The following is a 16598-nucleotide window of genomic DNA, read 5'->3' as shown; positions in this document are numbered from 1 at the left end:
ACGCCGGGACCTGCCCGCGCAGCTCCTGTCCCGGCCTGGCGCGGTTTGCAGGAGGCACTTCGCGGGACACAGCTGGGGCGTTGATACTTCTGAGGAGTGTGTTTGGACGCAGCACTAACGGTGAGCCAGCGCGGCTGATCCACCTTCAACGAGCTCGGTCCCTGGAGCAGGACTGAACCCGCCAGCAAAGGCTGCCGACAGTCCCCGGCTGGGACCAGAGCCCGTCTGGGGCTTTGCTCAGCCCTTTCTCGCTTTTAGCAGGTCCTCTGCAGAGGTGGCCCAAGATCACACCTCTCCCTTCTGTGCCTTAACATAAAAGATCGAGCTTGGCCCTAAAGCAAGTACTTTTTAAAAGAACACAGGGAAGTACTGATTACAGGTTGTAACCCTCCACTGGGTCTGCACCAGGTTATCAAAACTGGGGAGAGATGCACGAAGCTTTACGTGGCCTTGCAGAGCTCTAGGTCTCAGCTGCTGAGTGAGAGCCTGTCCTTCCCCCAGTTAGCTCAGCAGTCCTGTTTTCATTTTATTTCCTAACCATCATTTATTTCCTTCTGTGGTAGTTTACAGACGAGAAGTGTCGGTCTCCCCCTCTCTCTCCACCTCCTTTCCAGCCATGTGACTGAGCACTCCCTGCATCAAATGAAACTTTTCAGTCCCCAGGAAACCTTGATTTCCTTTCCGCCCGCTCCACAGTGAGAAGCAGCGTCTCTCAAACCTGCAGCTGTGCTGGCCATGGGGAGGAGCGCAGGGCAGTTCATCTTGCTAACCTTCGCCTGTGGTGAGTAACATCCTCCACCGTTTCTGTGAGAACAATGAGATGATAGATTATACCAGTTTTGTTTCCCTGCAGTCCGGACAGCACCTAACAGACTGAAAACCTTCAATAGTTTTGTTGCTAGCACTAAGGGTGCTTTTAATAAAGTCCCACTGCTAAGAAATAGCTATAACTACATTTAATTGCAGCTGGCATAAGACAGTCTGATGTTTTCTTGTGTTCTTGCACTCTGTGGTGACATAAACTCTGACTGTGTGATGGAGTAAGCTCAAAATAGTATGAGAAGCAGGCTTTTTTGGGCTAGCTTTTCTTAATTAAAAATAATTCTGAGACCAGCAGAACTGACTGGGGGTCCTGAGTGAGGCAAGCAGAAGAAAAACTAAGGAAGTGTTGCTCGAGTCATTCATCTGCATCGCGAGATGCAGAGCATGACCAGGAAAGCAAGAGTGGGGCGGGGGGCTTGGGGAAGGCGGAGGCAGGCTGGGGCTTAGCTCAACGATAAACCAGACCAAAGTCACCGTTCTGTCCTTAACGCTGCTCTGTGAAAATCTGGGGAGCTAGCCTGGTCAAGGATGTGTCCCAGCATGTGAGGGCATCCCTCAACACTCGCAGCAGCACAAAATCAGCCAGGTGAAGGACAGAGCGTGACTTAATCAGTGGAATGGTTGAAGGTCTGAGCTTGCTGGTGGGGCGCTGGGTTTCTGCGGTGTGTTTTGCTATCGGCCCACAGGGATCACACAGGCAACAATCCCCGACTCCCTCCCAGCCCCGCAGCGGCGGTGCAGGGAGCTGGGAAACAGCCCAGGGACTTGGCCACATGCAGGTCCTGCCGTATCTGCTCTGCTTTCCCACACCTGCTTCACAGCCTGCATCTGCTGAAGTACCCCAGAACGTATACAGGAAAGGAGAACGAGATCAGACTGAGAGAAATAACACTAATAACTCAGCGGTCATCAAGGATCTTTTTGACCAGGAAGAACTTGTTTCCTCACCTCTTTATCCATTTTGATAATTCCTTTAGTAATTTGCTGTGATGCTTCATTAATGCCACAAAATCAAGTCTTTCAGTGCAGATAGCGAGTTAAACATAATTAAAGGTGAAGGGATAAAGTCTGATGTGTTGGAGGGAAACTTTGACAGTACTGAAACCTCTCAGAAAATCTTGGTGCTTTTCCAGTTCCTCAGGGACCCAAACCAAAGCACCCAGAGCCGGGAAAAGTGTTCTCAGTGGTTGTAGGAGCCGCGTCAGGTTTTCATGTCGACACAAAATCAGTCAGCTAAACACAAGCATTTCTTCTGGGCAGTGTAAAGCGGAACGAACCTGCGGGGCGGCCGAGCAGCATGACTGTGTGGTTAGACAAGATGGGGAAAAAATCCCCAGCGAGAATTTTTTTCACCCCCCCCCGCCAGTTACAGGAAGGCGGCCTGAGAAACGCTACAGCCAGACCACAGCAGTGCGCGCTCCGCTGCCCGCCGCAGCGCCCGGGAGCAGGGCAGTGATGTTCCTTTGCTGGCCACCAAAGCACGAAAGCGGGGTCTCCAGGCCCAGATTTGGGACAGTGAGTTTCTGAGAGCTGACCTGATCCTTTTCTGAGCTTTGTCCCGAAGCGTTGCGTGCACGGAGGCTCGCTGGGCAGAAACGCAGCCCTTGGCAACTGTAACACACAACTTCGAAGCCGAGGTGAGACAAAGGGATTGCAGCTACTTGCTCCAGGAAGGTACACGGCAGGGAGCACGCGTCCCTTGAGCAAAATGTTGGTCATATGAAGTTTTGAGATGGCCTTGTAGAAAAAACAGGCAGAGACCAAGAGAGGGATGCGGAGCTGCAACTCATTGTTGCTCCGCGGCCTCGTTTGCCGGCAGAGCGTGAAAAGGGCTGCGGTGCGGGCAGCCATGCAAGCGGCTCCTTTGCCGAGCCGTGCCAGGCTCCCCGAGAGGCAATGCTGCAACGCTGAAGGACACGTGGTGAAACCTCCTAAGCTCTAGTTGGAGGGTACGTCAGGCACCCCATGAGCCTACCTGCCCCTTCGCACAGCAGCGCTACCGAAGCACCTCCAACAGCCACTCAAGAACAAGACCATTAGGTGCAACCGGGCAGCAATCCTTACCAGCCCTGGGAGCTCATGTGGCCAAATGCCTTTTGAGAAGATGACCCAAACCAACAGGTTTAGCAGCATGGCTGTGCCCCAACAGAGGCTCCAAAATGCTGGGGAGAGCCATGGGAGGCTGGAGGACCGGTCTGGCCAGGTCACCATGGGCCACCCCAAAGATGTTTCTGACTTTACCCCTCAGTGACCCTGAACATTCCTCTAGTGAAAAATAGTTAGGTTGAAATGACCTTTTGGGGAAAATGAAGTTTCATTTAAAAGCTATGGGTGTCATCCAAATGTTAGTGAAATAATGTTTCTCTCCACATCTGTAAGGTAAGTGTTATCTGGTCAGAAATTGAAACCAATCTGTTAACTATAAAGCAGGAAGTACTGACTATTTAAGACTTGTGTAAATTTAAATATGGGTTGGTTTGCAATCTTATAGGGGAAAAAAGTGAAAATTGCAACTTCTTCTTTTTTGGTTTTATTGTGCCGATACACTTAGATGCAACTACCTATAGCTGGTATATGGAAACTGCTCTGATTTTCCACCGGCACAGAGAAGGAGAGAAGTTATTTGTTTTTCAGCTCTGCCAGCAGGTGTGGTAAAGTCTAGGGGAAAGTGAGAAAATGAATGAAAGAATCATACTTATTATGGCATTTTTAGGTTCCTTCTGATAAAATTCACAATCGGGGGATCTGTCCTGTCATTTTTGTGGCTTTTCAACTGCGTCAGGTCGCAATTCTTTGATAGTAACAGCTACACTGGCAGTCTGTATATTCTGTACAGCACAGAGGTGAAACCCAGGCAATTTTAGGAATATGGAGTACACATCTACGCTTCTGCTCTTCTCTAGCATAGCCATTTTTAAGGGAAACTTGTGGTGTGGGTTCAGATTTGTACATCTGTTCTCATTTCTTTGGTTTTGATCTTGAATTTGATCCAAAACCCAGTAGGTTTTGTTATTCTTATTTAGTTTATCTGTATCCTAAAATGGTGAGATTTTGTGAATTCAGCTATTGCTGCAGATCTCTCTTCATGCTGAGTGAAAAGAAATAAGAAAAGGAAGAAGAGCTTGTGAGATTTCAGCCATTTCCACTCTGAATGTGCCTCTGGCCTTAATAAATCCTTAAATACGAATCTCAGCAACCTGCCTGCCACAAAACTTTGACATCAATTAATGAGAAATTTCTTTGGAAACCAGCATACAATAAACTTCTCAGACAACATGTTGTGACATCCTTCGTGGAGCTGTACTCCTAGGAATATAAGCTGTCTTGGACTTTTGGGTCCCTTCTATCTAGAAACTGAGACTCAAACTCATCTTTGTCCTCCAGCAAATGTAGGCAGTAAAGCATTTAACTACACCTGAAGCTTCATGCAAATCAAAGAATTCATATCTGTCAGTGATTTATGATTTCTTTTAGCTTGACCTTGTCTTTACAGAGTCTTGTTGCATACTCATAATCAAAGACTCAAGCAGAAGAGTTGTGACCTTCATCTATTCTACAATGTACTATTCTCACTTCTTCTTCACCTCATTATTTACATTCAGGAGCCAGATATTTTCTTTTCAGTTCTGCAAGGGACATGTTTCTGTAAACGTTATAAGATGGAAGCGTAATTTTGGTGCTGTGACTATTTTCAGATGCGGTCCAAACCAACCCTGGATGCTGTACCCTGAAATTTGTTTCTCGTTGCTGAAAGCCCATCACTAAGAGGGCTGGTCGTTCCTTGTTTGGAGCATCCTCTTGGGTACCTTCCAGGAGGAAGAACTTCAGGGTTCGAGCTGGCATGGCTACAACAAAACCATAAATAACTATCTGGAATTTCCCTGTCTCTCAGACTGGTTTCCCAGTTTTCCCAGACTTGCATCACTGTAAGACCATTACACTGCCTCACTTCCTTCACACCTAAAAAAATGTTCCCTTTCCCCACACTTTGTTGGTAAGTAACCAACCACCCCTTCACCTGTTACACCCACTACATCTTCCTTAGACCTTGATAATTCACCTCTAGCAAATCTTGCTGTACTATTTCCTGCAAGGGAATTCTTGTGCTGCCTGGGGATTGTGCAAGGTCTGCTCACACCTCCGGTATCCTCTCGCTTCTTCAGCAGTAAAAGCAGCATGTGGGGAGCTGGGAGCCAACGTGCTTCCACTGCAATGGGTATCTTCAGAGGTGTGAAGATTGGGGGAGTGGTGAAAAGTTATGGATAGTCCTACAGCATGTCTGCTTCCACCCTCCTATCACGACTGGAGCCAAGCGAAGAATAAAATCATATCACTCGATAACAAAATCACTGCAGTTATGTTGTGGGTAGCAGCAGAAATGTTAAAGGTAACTACTGACTGACTTGTTTCTTTGCAGCATTTTCCTCCTGCTTTGCTGAAGTGGCCCTGGGGGTCGAACAGTCTCCAGAAGCCATATCCTTCCACCATACAGCTACTTCTGCTCAGCCGCTTTCACTTTATCATTCTTCACCCCACCAAGGTAACGCAGTTCATTTTAACAGCACAGGCTCTCTTAAAACAACATCCGTAACAGCTGTGCAGACAACAGACCAGCTCCAGGTAACAACAGCACCAGGCCATCACTCGACAGCTCAGGCAGGAGCAACCACCATACAGGTGACCAGCCAGGAATCTCCTACGGCGGTATCCACGTCAGCAGACAACACAACTGCAGCTGGTCAGGCTACAACCCGGGCAATGGAAACAGTTACACCTGCAGTGAAGAACACAACTGTACACCCTATGTCCTCAACCAAGCAAGACAGAACACATGTGAGCACAGAGGTGACAGCAGCAGCCACAAACACAACCACAAAACATACAACACCACATACACAAATGACAGCTGCTGCCTTAACTGCTACAGCCACCACCATGCAAACCACAAAGCCCACCACAGGGTCAGGAAATCAAACAACAGCGCCTAAAGGTCCAACAGCCACAGCTGTGACCAACACAACAACCATTCATCCAGGGACTCAAACAACCATCCCATCTACTACAACAACAGTGAGACCCACTCCTGCACCGCGGCCTTCTCCCATCCCCACTGGCACATACACCGTTTCCACCGGGAACAGGACCTGCATCAAAGCAGTCATGGGTTTGCAACTGATGGCTGAAAACACACAGGAGGTAAGGTGGAAGCACTACAAGGCTGAGCTTTGTAATGACTGTCTCTTCATTAGCTGTAATTTATTCTTCTTTTTTCAAAGCAATTTTCAGAAGTTAGCTTGTGTGATAAAAATAAGCGGTTTGCTACCAGTTCGAGGCCTTTTCTGTGCCGCAGTATCTCAGCTGTTGTACTTTGGCTTGTGTGATGATGTCAGTGGGACCTACGGGTGCGTTCTTTTCTCAGCGATCTGTCTGCGGCAGCAGTATTTGGGAGGGAAGGTCAGGCTTCAGTGTTATTTGTGTTTCTCAGAATGGGAGACTAGTTGAAATCTGAATTGACTTCAGTGAAGGGCCTGACACCGCGAGTCGCAATGAAAGCAAGAAATTGTCAAGTCTCAGACTTGGATTTAGAGGTGGGTTGTCTTGATGCTGACACGTGGATATTTTAGGGATCATAGGAACTTCAAGGCTGCATCAGAGCGGTGGGGCTGATCGCCTCTCCTAGCAGTGATACGCTGTGAGTGATTCAGCAAAAGATGTCATAAAACCCAAAATGGTGATTATGTCCCTCAGAATTAAGGTTTTGCAACCTCCATTGATACAATATGTGGGGTTACATCCTCAGGTTCTGGAGTTTATATGCCTCAAGCCATCCCCATTAGAAATCCAAACATTCTTGTTTGTCTGGAGTCTGAATATTTCTAAGATGGGATGAGTATATAATGTTGGTGAAAGTAATTTTCACAGAAGCAGAACCATTTAGGTTGGACCAGACCCTTAAAATCATTTAACCTAACCGTAAACCTAACACTGCCAAGTCCACCACTAAACCATGTCTCTAAGCACCACATCTACACATCTTTCATCCCTTGTCCTGTCTGAAGCCAGGCAGGGAGCGTTGTTCCCCACCTCACCAGACCACAGTGAGACGCTTATTACGAAAGGTGTGTATGACATGAGACTGAAGGAGCCAAACTGTGTATTCAGGGCCCCAGAGCTCTCCTTTCAGACCACAACGTGGCTTGGCTGATGCCGGAGATGAACGGTGCAGGACATAATGAGGAGGCTGGGGTGATACAAGGAGCAACAAGTCAAAGCCAATCTAACCACTGCCTGCCTCTGTCTTGATCTTTCCTTCGCCTTCAGGCATCAGTTCCCACTGCTCCCTCTTTTTAAATTACCACTGGTGTTCATCTGACCCTGCTCTGAATCATCTCAGTTCACTGAATGAGCAGAAAATTATTATTTTCTGCCAGCTTAGCACACTGGAACAGCTGGGTGCTGTGTCAGACAAGTGCTAGTGGTGGTTTACGAGTGGGGAATGACCCCAGCAGCCAGCAATTAGGCTGCCGCCGCCACCGCCCTGTTCGTCTGGCCACACAGAGCCTGCCTGAAAACCAAAAAGGCAGCTGTAAATCTCTGTGTGCTTCTTATTAAGTTTTCCCCCCCTCTTCATCAGCAGCCCTGAAATGTCTCTTCTCTCCACAGAAGCGGATGGAGTACATGGCTGTCAACCCCAACGCGACACAGACATCTGGCAGCTGCGGGACGGTGCGGTCTGAGCTGAACATAACTTTCAGTGGAGGGTTTATAAACTTCACCTTTGTAAAGGTAATTGTTGCATTTAGAGGGAAGGAGTGTTTTAGATTGGGAAGCTGGAACTTAGGCTGCCTTTGATCCAGCTTGTGCTGTGGGAAAAGGCATTTCATCCATCTCTCTGCTAGTTTTCCACTTGCATATAAGGCACGACTACTCCTTCCCAGGAGGCTGGACTCATAGAACCATGGATTAATTCAGGGTGGAAAAAATCTTTGGAGGCCACCTGGTCCATCCCCCTACTCAGAGCAGGACTAGCTTCAGTGTTAAATCATGTCTTGTCTAGTTAAACTTCCAATTTGGAAAGGTTCGTATGTGCAGTGAAGGGTAAGTACAGTGCTGTGCCATCCTTTGATAGAAAGTGCTGGAAAACAGTGTTAAAGCTCCCCATCTAGCAAGATGAAATCTAGAAATAGCCTCAAGCAAAATCTGCATCTCATTTTTACATTGATAAAAATCTAGCGGGAGGGAAGGCCGGCTGTGCTGTTTGCACTGGAGCGGGACGGAGGGAATGGCTTTGGTTCTGGGGTCCCTGCCCAGGAAGGAGGTGTGTGTGCCGCAGCTCCCGCTCACACTGCCAAGCTGCTCGTACGAAATGGCGCCTCAGGGGCCGCGCGAATGCAGGCGAGGTTAGTTATTTGTTTCCCATAACTGCCAAGTACCGCAACTGCTCGGCCAAAGCCAGCTTGATAAATCCAAAGGGCAGCCTCCGCAGCTGTAAGTGCCCAGGAGCCGCAGCCCATCCACAGCTGAAGGGGCCTAATTTCATCTAATTTCTGAGTGGAAAATTCCAAACAAGTGAACAATAACAACAAAATCGTAGATAAGTGCCCTTAAAATGCACTACATCAGGGAGACTTATAAGTACACACAGAAACTTGGGCAAGAGAGAGGCCCTGCTTACATAGTGGGAAAATGAGCTTTCTTTTTGATATCCTGTTTATTGATAAATGGTCCCCACCGGGACCGCATCGTGTGTGGATGAGGCTTTAACATAAGCTACCGAGAGCGCTGCTGCTATTATAACCACAGGAGAAAATGGCTGAGTGCAGCCATCCTCTTGCTTCCTCAGACATTTACGCGGTTTACGTATTTTGGGAGGCAGCATGCAGTACTATTTATCTGAAAGCTAATACAGGCTGGGTGGTGATGCCAGCAGGGCTAAAGACAGAAGTTAATACTGTGTATAAAGTCACTAATGGGCAGGGAGGAATGCGGCACGGGCTGGATCCCATCAAACTCCGACTTAGGTAACATGCATTAAGGCCATGTCTGGGAGCTCCACAGAAGTTCAGAGCTGCATCTGGCCGTCCCTGCTGATCTGTGTCCTTCAATTAATTAAGCCAAAACGTCAATCTTACAACCTGGTTCCAAGCTCAAATTGGCGACAATTAAGAAAAGTACAAATGGTTAATCAGTCATTTCCACAAAGTCCAAGATGTGACAGCAAATTATACCACATCTGTGTCATTAATGCTTGAGCAGAGAAAAGATTTCAATTAATAATTATCTTGATTTTAGTTTATGGCAGAAAGTTTTTGAAAACCTACAGAGGAAAAGTGAGGTAAAAAATCAAGGGGCTGTTTTAAAACAAAGGTTCAGTTCAGACCGTGAGTGTTTGCTTTAAATGTGTGCTTCCTGCAACAAGGGGAGCATTTTCTGTGTTACAAGGATCCTTAGAAAAAGTCTGGTGATTCGAGTACCCATGAAAGACCCAGCTCACAGCAGAGCTAAGGAGAGTGATGTGAACCTTTAGGAGGTACTTGACCTGTCTTGCTCTGAAAAACATGGTTATTGGCACAGCATTAGACAATCCTCCCTTCACTTAAAGATAAGCCTCAAGAGTGTAGCAGGGCTCGGCTCAAACTTCTTTGAAATTCAAGTTAATAAGAAATCATTTTGCTGCTGTTTTTTGTGTGTTTGGCCCCCACAGCCCCTCTAACTACTTTGAACCATGAGTGCTCCAGTGATGGCACTTCTGATTTTCACCGGTGAAAGAGGAGCTGGGTCAGGCCCTGGGGCTGCGGTGCTGGTGCGGGGCAGTGGGAGGTGAGCGGCTGGCTCCGCACTCCCCACTGCCAGCTGCTTTTTGCAAAGAACTTGAAAAAAGGAAGTTTTGTAACCAACCCACAAGACATAAGTAGGAGCAGGTGTTTTCCCCAAGCAACTGTGGCCAAACAGAACATAGCGCTGCTGCCAGAAAAATGGTAGTATTATTTGACCCGTTTCCCAATATTTATGTCTTTAAGTAGGATTAATGATGAGAACTTCTTCTCTGGTGTATTTCTTTCTCAAACTTTACCAATCCATCCTACCAGCTTTCGAACTGCATAACGTTAATACTGCGCGCACAGGAGACATTCATGTCTGCTGCCATTTATCCACCAGCTGCACTCACCAGTCCCGGCGTGCTCACAGCTGGAATGGAAACGAACAGTACGGCTGCTACACAAGGACTCGCATTATACCCGACCCTGATACCAGGGAAAAGCTCCTAGGGCTGGCCCTCACGTAGTGACAGTCCAGGGGAGGACAGCGTTCAGGTTGCACCAGGATTTTTGGGCACATGCAGGCAGGACAGTCAGCTGGAAATTTTGCTCCGCGCTATTGTACACGGTGCTTTCCGTGTCAGCACTCTGTAGGCATATGAAAAAAAGCCAGCCAGCCCCAACAGTGTCAGCAGGGTGGAAAGAACAGTTATTTCTCCGCTACACAGGACACCCAGGTTGCCGTTTCCTCATTTATAGTGACTGCTGTTGGTAGACAAAATAGGAAATGAGCGGTACCAGCATGAGATGAGCTCCCGGCTCTCAGCGCGTTGCTGACCTCTCCCAGTTGAAAACAACGACGAACGCAGAAGCCACGGCTGCTTTCTGCAGTTCGCTCACGCGAAGGGCATCTCTGCGTAAAGTCCGCTGCAGCGCCCAGTCCCCAGTACTTCTAGAGGTGTGGGCTTAGGTCCTGCAAGCAGTCAGACTGCAGGTCAGCATGGGCTAATTCAGAGCAGGATTACCCAGGGGAGCACTGTAGGGACGCTCGATGAAAGCAGAACAAGTGAACAGAAGTAAAACGGCCTTATCACATGCCTGTTAATTTGTGCAAAGTATACTATTTGCTTAAGTCCCTTCTACTTTTGGTAACCACGAGTATCACAGAAACATCTAGCCTGAGCAGTGTGAGTAAAACCACACCTGCATGGTCCAGTTCCACTGCACTGAGCGGACCTGGTGATCTAGCTGAGACGGTTACTGCATTACACCAGCTTCTTAGCTATGGGAGTGATTTGGAAAAGAAAAAGCAATACATCCGAGCAAGTTGGGTTTTGGGTCTTAAAGATGATGCTTTAAAATGTGTTTCTTTGGGAAGTTCTCTGTGACCATTTTGCTGTGGTGAACTGTACTTTTTTCACAAATATGAGGATGTATTATGACTAAAGAGATATCTTCTTTTATAGCAAGCTCCAACGTACTATGTCAGTAAAATCGAGACCAGGTTACAGTTATCTTCTGAAGGTCAGTGATTTTACACTGTCTTAATTTCATAACAAACTGTTCTGGGTGTGGGATAGGCTTTCATATCTAACACTGTATTTTGCAAATTATGTATTTTATAAGGCTTTCAACATGTCATTCACCCAAATCTTATGATATGAAAATGGAATAGAAGAGACTGGGCTGCAGTTAAATCAGAATTGTTCAATTTTCCTTTTGTCCTCAAAAGCTTTTCCTGCCTTTCACTACTCTTTCAGAATAGAGACTACTTCAAACATAAATTCAAGATACAAAACAGTCCTCAAACTTTTTATCTGCAAATACATAAAAATACTGTGACTCCAGTTCAGTTGCATGTGTCTTGCCAATCTAATACGCAAATTAAATGAATACAGTATCTGGATCACAGAGATGCAGAGCTGGATCCAGATTTCAAATACATCAATATGGAGAGGAGGCATGTCTCATATTTTGGTTTGGCAAAAATAGGAGCTGGACCCAGGCTGAGGCTCTTCAAACCACGCTGAAATCCTAGACCATGTCTGTGCTCTTCTCAGGTGATTAGATTTTTTTTTCTTACATAGTCCTGCTTCTCACCATTTGAACATTCTGGAGCTGCCCCAGATGCTACATGCCAAGAAATGCTAAGAGAACATCGTTTAGGTCAGAGACCAAAATTCTAAGCAATCACTTCAGATTTTCTCTGACATTAATTTTGCACAAATTCTTCCCAATATATCAAATCTAGGACAGGTTAACAACCATATTGTGTTGCTTCTCCATTCGTTACTCGTGAGTATTTGGATTAACTTTTGTCCCTGAAAGAAGTAAAACAAATCAGGAGCTCGACCAGGTGTGTCCTAATAACACTGAGCTTTTTGGAAGCTCAGTGCCTATTTTTCTTCTCACTGATGAGCACTTTTATTAACTGAAGTGGAGCCTATCCTGTTCTGCAGCAGTTGAAGTAAAAGAAAAGCTGATCTAGAGGACATGTCTGCAAGGGATGTTCTCAGTCTAAATGATCAGCGTTTTACTGTGAATTGCTATGTGCAAATTGCAGCAAATACACACTAATTGGCTTACTCATAAGTTTTAAAATCCTCAAATATATTTTGAGTCCTCCACAGTGGTGCTCCCTAGAGACGTCGCTATCCCTGGCTCTTTGTTACTGCCTCTCTGCCAGATGTTGCCATTTCACCGACCAGCAGTATTTTTACAGTAAGCAAGCCTGTATCTTTTCTAAGATAAAAATTACTGAATTAACTCTATCAGTACACACTGGTGTACTGATTCTGACTGAAGAGGAGCAGGAGTATGCTGCACACTATGGCGCTGGCAGATGTGGTTGAGATACAGGGATGCAAAGTTGGTGATGTGGATGATTTTGCCTTAAACCGGTACATCTGCTTTACAAGGTTACAAGATCTTTTCATGCTTTGAACTTGAGCCATATTGTCCGTAAAGTATTGCGACACTGAAATATGTTTAATAACATATTTAATAGATAAAGCAATACAGACTAGTTATGTCAGATTCCCATGCTAGAGATGGTATCTCTGTTTTGTCTGGAAATAGCTGTGCTGGAAATCTAAGATCGTTGTCTGCTCCTGCAAGAATCCTAACCCCTTCTTTAAGTTTCAGGCTGTTAAAATATGATTTGAAGAAGCATCTGAAATTTTAGCCACTTTTTCAGACCCAAGCTCAGCTGAGTTACCCATTGGTAATTAAAGCACTCATTTAAACATGGAAGAAATGTAACAGATACTTTCTGGGGGAAATGTCCATGCGTTAGTCACATCCATGGCTGCTGCTCTGCCAAGCACTGGGGATCCTACATTTTGTCTCAGAAAGATGTTGTTTCCAACAAAGTTAATGTGGATTCTCATTTGTCTCTCTCTTTATGGCCTCCAGGTATGCTTTACTATGCAGCCATACATGAGAAGCTGTTTACAACAAGGCTGGGGAATTCCTTTAAGTGTGCCAGCAAGCAAACCTTCATCTTGGAGAAGAACTTCCAGCTACTCTTTGTTAACATGCGGCTGCAGGCGTTTGATATTGTCGGTAACCAGTTTGGAAAAGGTAAGTAGAAGGATACCTTTTCCACCCTTCCAAAGTCAGCACTCTGGTAGCCTGAGAGGTATAACCTCCTAGATTATAACCACACACATGCGGTGATCCTGTAACACCTATAGCACAATCACAGCTTTGTAGTAGTTCCCAAATAATGTTATCTTCCTGTTGCTGTAGTCTTACCCTTTTCTGAGTAATTTTCAACACAGTGCTAATACCTGTGGAAGATAGAAAAGTATCTTTCCCTCCTGCATTCAGTACCTTGTGTTTCACCTTTTCATTAAAAATGTTCAACTCTATAGCCACAATTTTATTCTTCACTCATTTTCTCCCAGAGCAAGTGGAGGTGCGTTCACCACCATTGCATTTCCAAAACCCCTAATATGTACAGTTCAGTTCAAGGTCACTGTTCTCAATATAGTCAGATTTTAGCTATTTTGAAAGGCTTTTGACAGTCATGATGCCTCACAGCTGCATCAGCAAAACTGACTACTAATAAGGGATATTTATGAATGCAGGATGATACTTTCAGAGCAACTGTGTCTAGACATGATGAAATGTGCCCCTGAGGAGGAACACGATTGGCACGCTCCCAGTTTCAGAATTAAACATGATGCTCTTCTCTGCAATTTGTCTTTTCTTTAGTACAGCCACAAAGAGGCAACCATGTAGCTTAGTAAAGGACAGAGACAGACCAGTACTGACTCCTCTGGTCTCTGGGTTGCCCACACTGGGAGAATGTATTGGGGCTCATCACAACTTCTTTCCTACAAACACACCCGGGGTTCCTTCCACAGGGAAATGAGATGTTGTCATCCTTGTTTCTTGTTCAGAGGTGCAGCCAGGACCTGGCCAGGCTGTGGGGCCAGGACTGCTGGGTGCACCAGGAAATTCCTGTTACTCACAGTATGGACACTCTCAGCGTCTACTGCCTTACTTCTTATGAGATGCATGAGAGATCCTACAAAAAGCAGAGAGGTGGACTAGATGGTAGTCTGTGGACTCTTTCCAACTCTTCACACTTCTGTGACTTCCTCTCAGGGTCTTTCCATGCAAAAACTCAGGTGGACCGATAGGCTTATCAGCTCTCCAGCCCTTCACATGCACTAATAAAACATTGACTTCTGACATTTGACTTTCTGCATGCTTACAAAATACAGCCCCTGTATTCTTTTTACTTTAGATCTATCTTTTGACTCAGTTTGGCTCTGCTTGATTCTTCTTTTGTTAGTTCACCATTTTTCCTGTTATTCTAAAATGAATATAATGGGAAACAACATTTGGGGCTTTTTAAAGACATGAACTTTTTTTTTGCATACTTTTCTTTAGATTCTTAAAAATGACACTGAGAATCCAATCTATGCTCTCATCCTCATGAAGATTTTTTTCATGGGATAACACTGAGCTGGAACAACTCATGGGATCCCATCTGGTCCCCACATTCCCATTTGAATTTGTACAATGAGTGAGTTCAGTCGTGGCTTTTGGTATGGCCTCACATCTAGTGGAGACAGAGCTTAGAAAGACTCTCTCTCTCTCTCTTTTTTCTCCCTCCAAGATCAGGCTAATCTCTGCTAATCAATAGCATATACAAAAATAAATTAGTTTTGATCTTAATCAAAAGGCTGAGAAAGCAGCTACCACCTCTGAAATAATTCCCCAGTGGCCATGAAATAGTTATGAAACTGTTACGTACCTCTGCTGTGTGTGTAGATTTTGAAAGACAAAATCCCCAGTGAAGGAATGACTCTACACACACCACCGGCCTCCTCCCTACAGGTTTCTTGAGGCTGGTTGTTTCACTTCTGTTGCTGCTGATTTGCCGATCTTTAAAAGAGGAAGAAAAAGAAAACACTAATGACCATTGGTTTCAAGTTCCTTACAATTTTGTACAGACTGCAGCAATGTTACATCAATAGCTTAGCCTGTTTGATTCTGGAAAGCTGTAAAAGTGTCTTCTGAACTGCACTCCAGTACATCAGAAACGATTCCTAGAGTTCATAGCCCAAGGTTTTGTCAAAGCAAAATGGCCAATTCAAACATCTCTGGCTTTTGCAATACCCAAATGCAAAGGCTTTTCAGTTCACTTCCTTAACAGCAGGTTACATTAAGGCTTCTGCCTTCCTAATCTCTTGATGTTCTGAGTTAGCCACAATTATCCACAAATATTCTGAATTAAACACAATTAGAACTTGATTTTTCTTAGGAAACACTGACTTAACTAGGATTCTTGCTGCGCTAATAATGTACTGGACTGTGGGCTCCCTTCTCTGGCCTGATCCTTTTTACTGGGCAGAAGCAATTAGATGGCACATAGGAGCAGTTTTTGTCCATGCAGGATATGTATTGCTCTTTATTTTTAGACTTGCACTTTGTAGTGTGATGTTCCACATCTGGTAGCAGCAAGAAAGCCTCCTGCTGTGTATGTACTGATCTTGATGGTAAAACAATTATGCAGACACGAAAGAGCAGGGTCATTCTCCAGCGAAGCACGTAGCTATTTCGAAAGGGGCAAGTATTGTTTTCTTGAGATAAGATTCACCACAGATGAAAAGGTATTAAGTATAGCTCAGGAAAAAGAAAGAAAAAAAAGAAAACAAGGTTTTGAGAACTTCTGGCTCGTACTTGCTAACTTTTCTGGAATATATAATCTAGGGGTACGGTCTTCTGCTGTAACACACTCTCTGATCTCCTTTTACTTTCAGAAGAAGAATGTTTTCCTGATAAAAACAGCAAAGCAGCTCCCATCGCGGTGGGCCTGAGTATCCTGGGATTGTTTGTCATTGCGTTTGCCACATTTCTCATTTCCAGAAGAAAGCCGCATAGAGGATACGAACGTATCTGAGGTGCCCTTGTACTTCCAAATGTGTGTAGCCAGAAGAGAAGTCACAGGGGTTTTAGCTTCTACCTGGCCATCTCATTGCCCTGAAGCCATACTTTTAAGTGGGATGACACCATGTGTTTAAAGATAATGAATATTTCTGGAAGCGATTTCTGTAAGGTGGGAAGGAGAGAACTCACACCATCTACTTTAGCCTATTCTTAAGATTTAATTTAGATGTAGTCCAGAGGACCAAAGTGAGGGGCCTAAATTCTTTATATTACCACCAAAGGAGGCAATTCAGATTGCCTAAAACCAGCTTAAAGCAGGCAGTATCACTGTCCCCCAGAAAATCCATCAGGTTTCTTAAAGATGGCGTTTAGATTTATTAAAATAGATGAGTCCAGCGATACGACCTCCAAGTGAATAAACCAGAGGTCCACAGCTGCAGACATCCCTGTTAAATGAGAGCTCAGTGAAAGCCTCGTGGGAACATTGTGTACACTGGAGTCTCAGGGCAAGCGTACGTGTGACTTCCATTCATAAGCAGGTTCGCACCCGTCCTGTAAATATCAGGGTTACATTTCGTAAGTTCTTGTTTTTTCCTACTAAGCCCTTAAGAA

The 16598-nt window shown here is 45.3% G+C and overlaps 1 protein-coding gene across 1 annotated transcript; it reads left to right on the top strand.

Moving 5' to 3' along the window:
* Window positions 1-735: 735 nt before the first annotated feature.
* On the top strand, window positions 736-15999 carry LOC104628321 (lysosome-associated membrane glycoprotein 3-like). Its single transcript, XM_010296864.1, has 6 exons — window positions 736-781; window positions 5240-6018; window positions 7486-7608; window positions 11048-11105; window positions 12996-13163; window positions 15860-15999. Exons 1-6 carry the CDS (start codon window positions 736-738, stop codon window positions 15997-15999), a joined length of 1314 nt encoding a protein of 437 aa, XP_010295166.1.
* The last annotated feature ends 599 nt before the right edge of the window (window positions 16000-16598 follow it).

Source organism: Phaethon lepturus, unplaced genomic scaffold, assembly GCF_000687285.1.
Source record: "Phaethon lepturus isolate BGI_N335 unplaced genomic scaffold, ASM68728v1 scaffold24891, whole genome shotgun sequence".
Taxonomy (NCBI): domain Eukaryota; kingdom Metazoa; phylum Chordata; class Aves; order Phaethontiformes; family Phaethontidae; genus Phaethon; species Phaethon lepturus.
Note: the sequence above shows the minus strand (reverse complement) of the source record. Positions and strands in the feature narration are given on the sequence as shown.